This window comes from Tachyglossus aculeatus, chromosome 3, assembly GCF_015852505.1.
Source record: "Tachyglossus aculeatus isolate mTacAcu1 chromosome 3, mTacAcu1.pri, whole genome shotgun sequence".
NCBI lineage: Eukaryota > Metazoa > Chordata > Mammalia > Monotremata > Tachyglossidae > Tachyglossus > Tachyglossus aculeatus.
This window is the reverse complement of record NC_052068.1, coordinates 33,537,174-33,549,292: the sequence shown is the minus strand read 5'-3', so window position 1 is coordinate 33,549,292 and position 12,119 is coordinate 33,537,174. Positions and strand designations below refer to the sequence as shown.

The 12,119-nt window shown below is 50.5% G+C and overlaps 1 protein-coding gene across 4 annotated transcripts in view; it reads right to left on the bottom strand.

Moving 5' to 3' along the window:
* Positions 1 to 12,119, bottom strand: part of ZMIZ1 (zinc finger MIZ-type containing 1) — a 538,822-nt gene that overhangs the window by 28,601 nt on the left and 498,102 nt on the right. For 3 of the 4 annotated variants that reach the window (XM_038743494.1, XM_038743496.1, XM_038743497.1), the window contains 6 exons: positions 8,829 to 9,027; positions 5,313 to 5,585; positions 4,017 to 4,199; positions 3,285 to 3,362; positions 2,281 to 2,455; positions 502 to 643 (listed from right to left, as the gene is read on the bottom strand). In XM_038743494.1, coding sequence (XP_038599422.1) covers positions 502 to 643; positions 2,281 to 2,455; positions 3,285 to 3,362; positions 4,017 to 4,199; positions 5,313 to 5,585; positions 8,829 to 9,027 — 1,050 coding nt within the window. Of the gene's footprint in view, positions 1 to 501; positions 644 to 2,280; positions 2,456 to 3,284; positions 3,363 to 4,016; positions 4,200 to 5,312; positions 5,604 to 8,828; positions 9,028 to 12,119 lie in introns of all 4 variants that reach the window. The other variant, XM_038743493.1, reaches the window with a different exon arrangement.

Here is a 12,119-nt window from a genome sequence, read left to right as displayed (position 1 = left end):
AAATCTCCATTTTACAAATAGGGACACTGAGGCACAGAGCAATTTAGTGACTCACCCAAGGCTGCATATCAGACAAGTAGCATAGCTGGGATTAGAACCCAGTTCCTCTGACTGCTGGGTCTGTATTTTTTCCACGAAGACACTCGGCTTTCTCTTGCTGGTCCCACTGATTTGCCATCACCCCACCCGCTCTTCGGGTCTTTTGATCGACAAGCCTTGGCCACATCCCGGCTTTGGTTTGTGGCTTCCTAGGTCAAGGGACTTGTCCACCCTGGCTATATGTCTACACATTAACCTCTACTGGCCATGAGTCCAAATGCTAGCTCATGGCCAGCAGAGTGGGCTGCATTCTGGGCTGTGGAGACGGTCACCTTGGTGGAGGGGAAATCCAAGTATATTTCCATTCGGGGAATGCTCCTTCCGAGGGGAATAAATTTCTGTCCCGGGGTGGGTACTGGCCAAAGGCCACGGGTCGGCCAGCTCTTGATCTCCAGCACTCACCTCCACATCAGCGTCTGGTGGACGGTGGGCCTCAGGTGGAACACGTGGTTGCTGACTGCCAAGTTGTGCTCCAGCCTGAAGGGCTCCAACACCACGCCATCCCTCACCGGGAACGTCAACCGCAGCTCGTCGTTGTGGTTGGCTGGATCAGAGAGGGAGAGAAAGCGTGAACTTTCCCTTTAGCATCTACGGTGCAATAGCAACGGGGGAATTTCTACAAAATAGTAGCAGCCGGGGACAGGGGCTGACAGGGCCAAACCCACGAGACAAAAAGCAAAGTTCCGTCGTCCTTGGACAAGACCCTCTGGCCTTGATTGAGTCCACTTCTACAGGAGGTGGGGGGTGCGTGGGGATCTGTCGATTGGCACCCAACAGGGATTGATTCCTGAATCCACGATGAGTTGCTCCTGAGAATATGAGGGCCCGGCTTCTCCTTGGTCTGACCTCAGTTTCCTCATCTAGAATATGGGGCCAACGGGGCCTCCTTTGCCCAAAGGGAGTGATGAAATCACTAAGATCAAGGAAGAGCTGGAAAGCACTGAGGCCAATGTGGCCTTTAGCAACTCTAAGGGACTAGGAAAAAACCCACAGAGATCAGGGAGGGAGGGGAAAGTCCCTCAGGCGTGCTCTATCCACGGGTGGCACTGATGAGGCCTGTGGACCCCTGGGGGAACACGAGACCGGGGGGACCCACTGAGATAAGTGGCAGATCTCTCTATGGCCCTTCAGTTGGGCCTTGAGGGTCTGACTTACTGGGGCCCAAGTGGGGCCAGCAGCTCTGAGGTGGACAATCACAAGCTCCCTCCTCCTGGGAGTTCTATCAGTGACACTGCAGTTGGATAAGCATTTGAGCCTAGCAGCTGAGACTCGACATGAGGTGGAAGTGGAATCCCGCTTTTCTCCTCCTGGGCTCAACGGTTCCATCCAGCCATCCTTCCCAGTGGTACCACTGCAGCCAAAGCTCAAAGTTCTGATGCGGGGAGAAAACTGTCCCTGCTAGAATGACCCTCTTTAAAAGGACTTTTAAAATGACCCAGAAAAGGACTTTTCTGGGTGCTAAATCACCGGCCTGAGGCATCCTGAACGCAGGAGGGGAAGGGGATATACTGCTGCTGGAATCTACGCCAAACAGAGTTGGGGGGGCAAGGAAGCGAAAATCCATCAGTCCATCCACTGAAACACCTCAAAACCTTGCCCACCTGGGGCCCAGCATGGTCGCCAGAAACATAGCCACCTGGTACACACACTGTCCCTTCTGCCCTCTGGGGAAGGATTCAGAATCCTAGCATTGCCTGAGGCCCCAAATGCAATTAGCGAATTAATAATAATAATAATAATAATGGCATTTATTAAGTGCTCACTATGTGCAAAGCAATTTTCTAAGCACTGGAGAGGTTACAAGGTGATCAGGTTGTCCCACAGGTGGCTGACTGTTTTAATCCCCATTTTCCAGATGAGGGAACTGAGGCACAGAGAAGTGAAGTGACTTGCCCAAAGTCACACAACTGACAATTGGCAGAGCCGGGATTTGAACCCATGACCTCTGACTCCAAAGCCCGGGCTCTTTCCACTGAGCCATGCTGCTTCACATTTGCCCAGAAACACACAACACATGTGTCCTCACTCCCTCCCTCCCTAGATCCCTCTCACATCCTCCATAGCGAGCTGACCACCGGCATGGCCAATCCCACGACCGCTTCCCCGGGTGGTTTCCAAGAACCACTCTCCCCTGCTCGGAGGGGGCAGCGGACACTGAGAGCACACTCCCACTCTACTTACTTGGAGGCGGTGGTAGAGCATTGATATTTGGTTTAATATCAGGAGGGAATGGTGGCTTGACATCTTGGCTGGGTGACAGATATGGGGGGATACTGCTCCCAGGGGTCATAGGTGGGGTCGGGTTCCCTGGAACAGGTGAGTGAGGGTAATTTGCCACAGGTACAGGCCTAGAAGGCTAGAGAAAACAAACCACATAAGCGTGGTTTCAGTTACTCAAGAGACACACATGCCCACGACCACACAAACACACATACCTACATACACACCCCCAGTAGAAACAAGTACGGGCAGGCCACAGGGATGTGTGGGCTTTGTTGGGGTCCCCAACTTTGTGTTTCCACCAGTATACGGTGCTGGAGAAAGAGAGGGAAGGAGGAGTGGAAAGTGTCTGGAGAATGAGCTAGCCAACTTGGGTGGTGCTCAGGGACTCATTTGTCTGGTCTCAATCCAACACTGGCTACCCCCGGGCTGATTGCACTTTGGTGTAGTCAGGCGATTCCCAGGAAATTTCAGATTTAGAAACAATACCTCACGCCCCGACCCTCCCAGCCCACCCAATAGCCAGATCTTTTTTGGGTCTTTTCCAGGGTCTTTTCTCCAGAAACAGGGCTTCTAAGGCCAATGCTGTTGAGGCTTAAAACAGGAAACTACATGCATAACCCTGGGGAATATCTGCCTGGTAATTTCTTCTCCTCCCGCCACCCACAGGGTACCACCTCGTGGGATTTTCCATTTTCCAGGCCCATGGAGTCTGGCAGGGTGTCTAAGACTGGCACCTTCCTCTCTTTTCCCCACTCACCCCCACCCAAGTAAGACCAAAGCAGCAGCCTTCTGTCCCATTCTAGGGTGGGGCTGAATGCTTTCCCCTTGTGCCTCGCCACACCCCTTCCACCTCCCCCAAAACCCCTCCACTCCACCCCAATTAGGTGTTTGCTACCTCTGTAGGTAGCCAGTTGCCCCTTCTCTCACAATTCCATCAAGTGCTCTTTAAAATCCAGACTCACCCTATTAACATTCCCTTGACTGTAGTTGTTGTAGCTGCTTCCCGAAAAGGTGTTATTTTGTCCATTAAACTGCTCTGGCTATTAAAACGGAACAGAACAAAAAAAAATTAACAAGTGGTTGAAAGTCTACACCTGGTATTAAATCAGAAACCCAAAAGATTCCTCCGCCCAAGCCCACACAAATCCAGTTTTAACATCGCCCGTGAAGTCAGCCCTTTGGAGAGATGAGAGAAAGTGGGACTAGAGGGAAAGGGGAAGATGTGCCTTCAGGCTACCCTATCCCAGTAGCTGAGAGTGAAATTAGACCACCCCGAGGATTCCTTTCTCCCGGGCCCAAGATCTGCGGCTCACCGCCACAGAGGGCACAGGGCGGCCGGGGAGGAGGAGATGACCAAGCCCAGTAGAGTCTCCTGAAAAGGCAAGTCCATTCTGGGCCTCTTCTGGACTGGGGACTTATATCCTGATTGGGGTGTCAGGGAATGCTTTGCGATGGGCTTGAGGAACAAACAGCCAATAACTACATAAACAAATCAAAGGAGCCTCATTTGCTAAAGCACAAAGTTCCCAGGTGCCCTCACAACTAGGAGTCCCCAGCTTCCCAAACACAGAGGGCCAGGCAGAACCGGGGCAGCGGTAGTCCATCCCAGCAGGCCCCCAGCTGCCTCTCCAACTGACCCTGTCCCTCCTCTTCTAAAAAGGGGGGCAAAGCACGCGCTCCCCGGCACCACTCACCTTGTAATACTGCCCCATGTTGACAGTCGGAGGCGGGTACTGCCCTGTGCTTTGCTGGCTTGGCATCCTCTGTCCTGGATAGTTGGGAGATGTGAGAGGTCTCGGTGGGTTGGGTGTGGGATATTGGCCAGGCTGGGTTGGGAACTGGCTATTTGGTCCATACTGCTGGTTTCCGTAATTTGGCTATTTCACAGAGAGAGGACAGAAAAACAGGCCATTGGACAGGTAGAAAAAGCCAGGGCTCAGCACAGAACTTCCTCCCAAACCCAGTGGGCGCGGCTGACAAAGAAGTCTCTTTTAAAGCTGGGGCTAGGAGCTGGTCCAACACTAATGGGATAACTAAAGGACAACAGGCCCCTTGCATTATTTGTTGGGTAACTTTGTTTAACGGAGACAATGACTTGTTTACTAGAAACGATCCACAACCACCAGCCTCCAGAACTAGGCCGCTAGAACCCGGCAAGCCATTTGGCTGGGTGCCTCCGAACTTCATTTTGGGCTAATGGCACCAGTTGACATTCCCAGGCTCTCGTTTCTCACTGCTCTTCTCGCAGCCAGCCAGCCCAGTTGGCCCTCCACTCGGAGCACCGCATCTGCTATCTGGTCGTGTGGGGAATTTGTGGACTAGGGAGGTAAACACACTAACCAGCACCACAAACATCAATTGTGGCTCTGAAGGGGATGGAGTAATAATAATAATAATTATGGTACTTGTTAAGCGCTTACTATGTGCCAAGCACTGTTCTAAGCACTAGGGTGGATACAAGTTAATCAGGTTGGACACAGTCCCTGTCCCACATGAGGCTCTGAATAATAATGATAATAATAAGGATGGTATTTGTTAAGCGCTTACTATTTGCAAAGCACTGTCCTAAGTGCTGAGGAGGTTACGAGGTGATAAGGTTGTCCCACGGGGGGCTCACAGTCTTAATCCCCATTTTACAGACGAGGAAACCGAGGCCCAGAGAAGTTAATTGACTTGCCCAAGTCACACAGCTGACAATTGGCGGAGCTGGGATTTGAACCCATGACCTCTGACTCCAAAGCCCGGGCTCTTTCCACTGAGCCACGCTGCTTCTCCCGCTGAGCCACGCTGCTTCTCCCAGCCACGCTGCTTCTCCCTTTTACAGATGAGGTAACCGAGGCCCAGTGATGTGACTTGCCCAAGGTCACACAGCAGACGTGTGGCAGAGCCGGGATTAGAACCCAGGTACTTCTGACTCCCAGAAATACTCTATCCACTCGGCCACGCTGCCCGTTTCCCTCAGGCTCCCTTCGCGGCGGGGCGGCACTCACCTCTCCCGGGTACGGCCTCTTTATGCTCTGGATCGACAGGGACTGGGGCCGGGGCCCCGGGTAGGGCTGCTGGGACATCCTCTGACCGTGAGCGCTGAAGGGGCTGATGCCGGGGGGCCGCGGCTGGTTCATGCCCATGGGGGGCCCGCTCATGCTGGCTGGAGTCATGCCGGCGCCCATGCTGGCGGGGTTCATGCTGCCTGCCATGGAGGCCGGGCCCCGCGGGCCGGGCTGGTTCATGAACTGGCTGTTGTACGCCTGGGTGGGACCCATCTGGAAAGAGGAACAAACCTTCAACGGAAGAAAAAAAAAACAGAATAAAATGCGACATGCATTGAAAGTGCGAGGGATGGGGGGTGGATGGGTGAACTTACAGGAGGAAGAGAAGGAGGAATGGGGAGAAAGCGGGTGTGAGCAGAGGGAATGAGAGGGGACTCTTCCCGTTGTCTTGTACTAAGTGGGTCCTTTTCTTGGCTGTCCAGGGATGAAAAAGAAATAAGCAGAAGAGGGGCCAAATCCAAGTAAGTACCTCTCTACTCCTTCCTTCCATATCAAACAAAAACGCCTCATGACTGGCTTCAAGGCTCCCTACCAGTTCTGCCTGTCTTCCATATCTTATCTCTTCACCCACTGCTCCACAGCTCACACTCTTTGTTCCCGCCAAGATTGCCTTCTGACTGTATCTTCCTCCTGCCTCTCTCACCTTCACACCTTGCTCTGCTCCTCCTGCTTGGAACTCTATCCTGTCTGACCCCTGCTGTCCCCAAATAATAATAATGGTACTTGTTAAGCGCTTACTATGTGCAAAGCACTGTTCTAAGAGCTGGGAGGATACAAGGTGAAATCCCATCTCTCCTGAAAAGTCTTCTCAATCCTCAACACCCCAACTCATCAGACATTTCTGGCACTTATGCATTTATTTACATCCACCTTCAGCACTTATGTATAGACTGAAATGTACATTCAGTTTGTTATTTTGATTACTTAGGTTGTAAATAGCTTATTCCTGTCTCTACCATTACAGTGTGAGAGGGGTGTGGGCCAGAAGACGATACTTCGCAGTATATTGCACCAGGAAGTACTCAGTATCTCCTATTACTACTACTACAATTGGCCTGCAAAAATATTTTCTCAGATGCCTGGCAAGGACACACACATGAAAAAAAAAAAAACAGGTGGTGGCAGGGAGGGCAGGAGGGGAGAGAAACAGCATAACTGGTTCCCATGCGCAGGCGATGCGAGAAGAGACAGAGATGGAAGCAGGCAAGAAGGCTGGTGATGGAGTGTGTGGCGATGAAGACATAAGATAGATCTTAGAGGTTGACAGGCAAGCAGTGGGGTAGGTGCACTCTACACACAGACGAGGGGGTCTCGTGAACACCCTTTCCTTAGTTCAGCCAGCTCGTGAGATCCTTGGTCCCGGGATCTGCAAGTCTCTTTTGGATACACCTTTCCTGAGGATCTGGAAACCTCATTTTAACCATCGTCTCCACCCAACCAATCCTTCTGCCAGCGCTCCTAGTCACAGCCGAAATGACCTGATTTGAGGTTCAGCTCCTCTTCATTTCCTGACCTACCTCCAATGGCGATCCTGAAGAACAACCAAGAAGTGGCAGGGCCTAGTGGAGAGAGCACGGTCCTGGGAGCCAGCGAGCCTGGCTTCTAACCCCGGTTCTGCCACTTGTCTGCCGTATGACCTTGGGCGAACCACTTCGTGTCTCTGAGCCTCAGTTATCTCATCTGTAAAATGGGGATTAAATAATCCCCTCTCCAATTTAGATTGTGAGCCCCGTGTGGGCCCGGGCCTGTGTCCAACCTGATTGATAAACTTGTATCTATCCCAGTGCTTAGAACAGCGCTTGACACACAAACAAATACCGTAAAAAAATCAAATGCCTCCCTATCTCCCTCCACACAAAAACTCCTTGTAGGTGGCTTCTCTATCTTATATATTTACCTGCTATTTAATAATGATAGCATTTATTAAGCGCTTACTATGTGCAAAGCACTGTTCTAAGCACTGGGGAGGTTACAAGGTGATCAGGTTGTCCCACGGGGGGCTCACAGTCTTAATCCCCATTTTACAGATGAGGTAACTGAGGCCCAGAGAAGTTAAGTGACTTGTCCAAAGTCACACAGCTGGCAATTGGCGGAGTCAGGATTTGAACCCATCACCTCTGACTCCAAAGCCCGTGCTCTAGCCAATGAGCCACGCTGCTTGAAGCTCACACTCACATTTCCCAGCTCACACTCTGGTCCTTCCAAGTTCACCTTCTAATTGTACCTTGTTTTTCTCTCTCTCTCTCTCTTTCTCTCTCTCTCTCTCTCTCTCTCACACACACACACACACACACACACCTCTAAATCTTCACTCATTCCGTTGAGGATGATGGTACTTGTTAAGCACTTAGTATGTGCCAAGCACTGGTCTAAATGCTGGGATAGATAAAAGGTAATCAGGTTGTCCCACATGGGGCTCTCAGTTTTAATCCCCATTTTACGGATGAGGTAATTGAGGCACAGAGAAGTTAAGAGACTTGCCCAAAGTCACTCAGCTGATAAGTGGTGGAGCCGGGATTAGAACCCACAACCTCTCACTCCCAAACCCGGCTCTTTCCACTAAGCCACGCTGCTTCTTGGTTCCCTGTAGGTTCTCTGGACCTACAACTGCCACCCCACTCCTGGCCCTCCAGACCTATTATCTCCCCATCTTCAACATCCTCCTGGAATCCCACCTCCTCCAAGAAGCCTTCCCCAATTATTTCACAACACCGCCGTTGCATCAACCCCAAAGTTACCCTTAGTAAACTTCCTATTGCATATTTATATCTATATGCCTATATTATTTTTCTTTTTTATGGTATTTTTTAAGTACATACTATGGGCCAGGTACCATGCTAAGTGCTAGGGAAGAGACAAGCTAATCAGGTTGGACACAGTCCCTGTCCCACCTGGGAGTCACAGTCTCAATCCCCTTTTTACAGATGAGGTAAGTGAGGCACAGAAAAGTCAAGTGACTTGCCCAAGCTCACACAGCACAACAAGCGACAGAGCCAGGATTAGAACCCAGGTCGCTCTGACTCCCAGTTCCACCCTCTATTCACTAGGAAACACTGTTTCTCTATCCAACTATTTTATCGTTATTTCATTCTAACATACCCCAGAAAATCATTTTTTGCTCATTTTCCCTAGTAAACGTAAGGTCCTGGTGGGAAACAGAAGGGCAGGAGAGTATTAACCCACGGCCTGAATGGATACTCAAGATTTTATTGTATCTTTTACAGGCTGAGGCAGGAGGGAAAATAGCTTTTTCACAGAAAACAACCCTGCCTGTGGGATTGGAACTGGGGAGAACAGAAGGGAAGGCCTGGCAGATGACGCCTGGTGGGAGGCTGACACACACCCGCGACAATCCTACATGCACACGTACTAGACTGAGCCCGATTCCCCCATTGACCTTCCTCCTGAGGGAACTTAGGAGGCAGGCATGATCCGAAAGAGATCCCGCGCCCTTACCGGTCCGTATTGGTTCATGTCCTTGTTCTGCGTCTCCTGCAGAGCCGCCACGGTGGCCGTGGCGGTGGCGGTGGCGGTTGCCGCCGCCGCCGCCACCGCCGCGGCTGCCGCCGCTGCCGCCGGCTGGGTGAAATCGGCGGGGGGCCGGGTGTGCGGCGGGATGCCCATGCCCGCAGGGGTGTTGGGGCCGCCGGGGTAGCTGGAAGGCACAAGAGGACGACAGTGATCGAGAACAAAATTAGGCCTGGGGCTTCCTCGAGGACTGCCAAGTCGCAAGGGCTGCCAGTCAGCCGGATTTATTGAGCGCTTACTGTGTTCATTCATTTATTCATTCAGTCGTATTTATTGGGCGCTTACTGTGTGCAGAGCCCTGTACTAAGCGCTTGGGAAGTACAAGTCGGCGACATATAGAGACGGTCCCTACCCGACAACGGGCTCACAGTCTAGAAGGGGGAGACAGACAACAAAGCAAAACACGTAGATGGCTGTCAAAACCGTCAGGATAAATAGAATTATAGCTGTATGCACATCATTAGCAAAATAGAGTAGTAAATATGTACAAGTAAAAGAGAGTAATAAATCTATACAAATATGTACAAGTGCTGTGGGGAGGGGAAGGAGGTAGGGCCGGGGGGGATGGGGAGGAGGAGAGGAAAATGGGGGCTCAGTCTGGGAAGGCCTCCTGGAGGAAGTGAGCTCTCAGTAGGGCTTTGAAGGGAGGAAGAGAGCTAGTTTGGCGGATGTGTGGAGGTTTCGTGGATGTATTCACCAACACTGTACTAAGTGCTTGGGAGAGTAAAACGTAACAACAGACACATTCCCTGCCCTCAACAAGCTTACGGCCTACACGGGGGAATAATAATAATGATGATGATATTTGTTAAGCACTTACTATAATGATAATAATGACTATAATGTCATTTATTAAGCACTTACTATGTGCAAAGCACTGTTCTAAGTGCTGGGGAGGTTACAAGGTGATCAGGTTGTCCCTTGGGGGGGCTCACAGTCTTAATCCCCATTTTCCAGATGAGGTAACTGAGGCCCAGAGAACTGAAGTGACTTGCCCAAAGTCACACAGCTGACAATTGGCGGAGCCAGGATTTGAACCCATGACCTCTGACTCCCAAGCCCGTGCTCTTTCCACTGAGCCACGCTGCTTCTCATACTATGTACGGAGCACGGTTCTAAGCGCTGGAAGGGGAAGGGGATCAAAGGCTCCAAGGCCTTGCCTGGTGAGTCCAGGAAGGGTTTGGATGTAATAGTTTACATATATCACCTTCACCGGGACAGCGTAAGCAGTCAGTTCCCTGTTTGTGCACCAAGTCGGCCACGTCAAAGAGTTTCAGAAGGCAGCCGTCCCCCAGCTCCCTGGAGGTCGTGTGGCTATGGCAACTACCTTAGCCCATCCTCACGCCTCAATCCCTGTTGACTGAGCACCTGAGGCCCGCAACCTCCTGCAGCTAATGACTAAAGTCTCCCCGTGGCTAGAAAAAAATAGCTAGATATGAAAGCAAGCTGACAGGTCTTTATTTCTTAAAGCACCTGGCACTTCATGCCATCGGTCACCGAGACAAGAAAAGAGGGTGGAGGCCTGGGGGCTATTTTGTGGCTATTTTGTGGCTGACAGCTGTCTGAGAAATGGGGAAGAAAAATACCATCATCATGATCATCAATCATATTTACTGAGTGCTTACTATGTGCAGAGCACTGTACTAAGCTCTTGGGAAGTACAAATTGGCAACATATAGAGACAGTCCCTACCCAACAGTGGGCTCACAGTCTAAAGGGGGGAGACTCTCCACTGACTCGGAGATAAGTTGGAGAAGGAGAATCTGCTTCCAGTTGGAGGGCTTCTTGTCCAGACAACCAGAGTGTCTCTAGAATCTTCCTCGAGGTGAAATTGCCACTTTGTTATATTACTGATCACCAGAGCCAATCGTGCAATTTGGGAGTAGTAATAGTAGTGGTGGTGGTGTTGACAGTGATGGTAGTAGTAGTATGGCAGCATTTATTGAGCACCCACAGAATAACAATAATAACTGTAGTATCTGTTTAGCACTTACAGTGCGTCAAGCACTGTACTGAGTGCTGGGGTAGATACAAGATAATCAGGTCCCACATGGGATCACAGGCTACGTAGGAAGCAAAACAGGAATTGAATCTCCATTTTGCAGATGAGGAAACTGAGGCACGGATAAGTTAAGTGACTTGCCCCAGGTCACACAACAGGTATGTGGTGGATCTGGGATTAGAACCCAGTTTCTCTGACTCCCAGACTTTAATAATAATAATAATAATAATAATAATAATAATAATGACATTTATTAAGTGCTTACTATGTGCAAAGCACTGTTCTAAGTGCTGCGGAGGTTACAAGGTGATCAGGTTGTCCCACAGGGAGGCTCAAAGTCTTAATCCCCATTTTACAGATGAGGTAACTGAGGCCCAAAGAAGTGAAGTGACTTGCCCAAAGTCACACAGCTGACAATTGGCGGAGCCGGGATTTGAACCCATGACTTCTGACTCCAAAGCCCAGGCTCTTTCCACTGAGCCATGCTGCTTCTCCGACTTGTGCTCTTTCCATTACACCACACTGCTTTCCTTGTAATGGTGCACTTCGTGCTTGGGAAGTACAGAATCATGATGGTCCCTTCCCACAAGGAGCTTAAACTCTAACCATGCCGTTGACCCCTGTTTCACATCTGCCCTTTTTTATGGTACTTGTTTAGATCTTACTATGTGCCAAGCGACTAAGACCCAGGGGAGATACAAGATCATCAGTTTGGACCTATTCCTTGTCCAACATGGGGCTCACAGTCTAAATAGGAGGGAGGAGGTTTTAATCCCCATTTTACATATGAGGTAACTGAAGCACAGAGAAGTCAAGTGACTTGTCTAAGGTCACAGAGTAGATAAGTGGAGGAGCTGGGATCAGAACATAAGTGTTCGGACTCTCAGGCCCGATCTGTTTCATTTTCCCTTACTTCTCAGTGATCTGGCAGGTCTCTGCCCATGGGTGGGCATATGTCGAGATACATTTAGTGGTTGATGTCCATGATTTCCAAACAATGTCCCTGTCTTCCCGCTAGCCTCTGGTAAGAAGCGAGTGGTGAGACTCTCCCGTCTGAGAGGATCTCATCCACCCTCTTTGGCTCCAGGCAGGAATCCATTCAAACTACTCTGGTCAACATTAGTGGGAGGAGGGAGGACAGAGAGGGAAGGGAATACAGAGCATCTTGCCCCACTGAACCACTTCAGTGACAGGGCACTCTTCTGTATCCGCAGCTT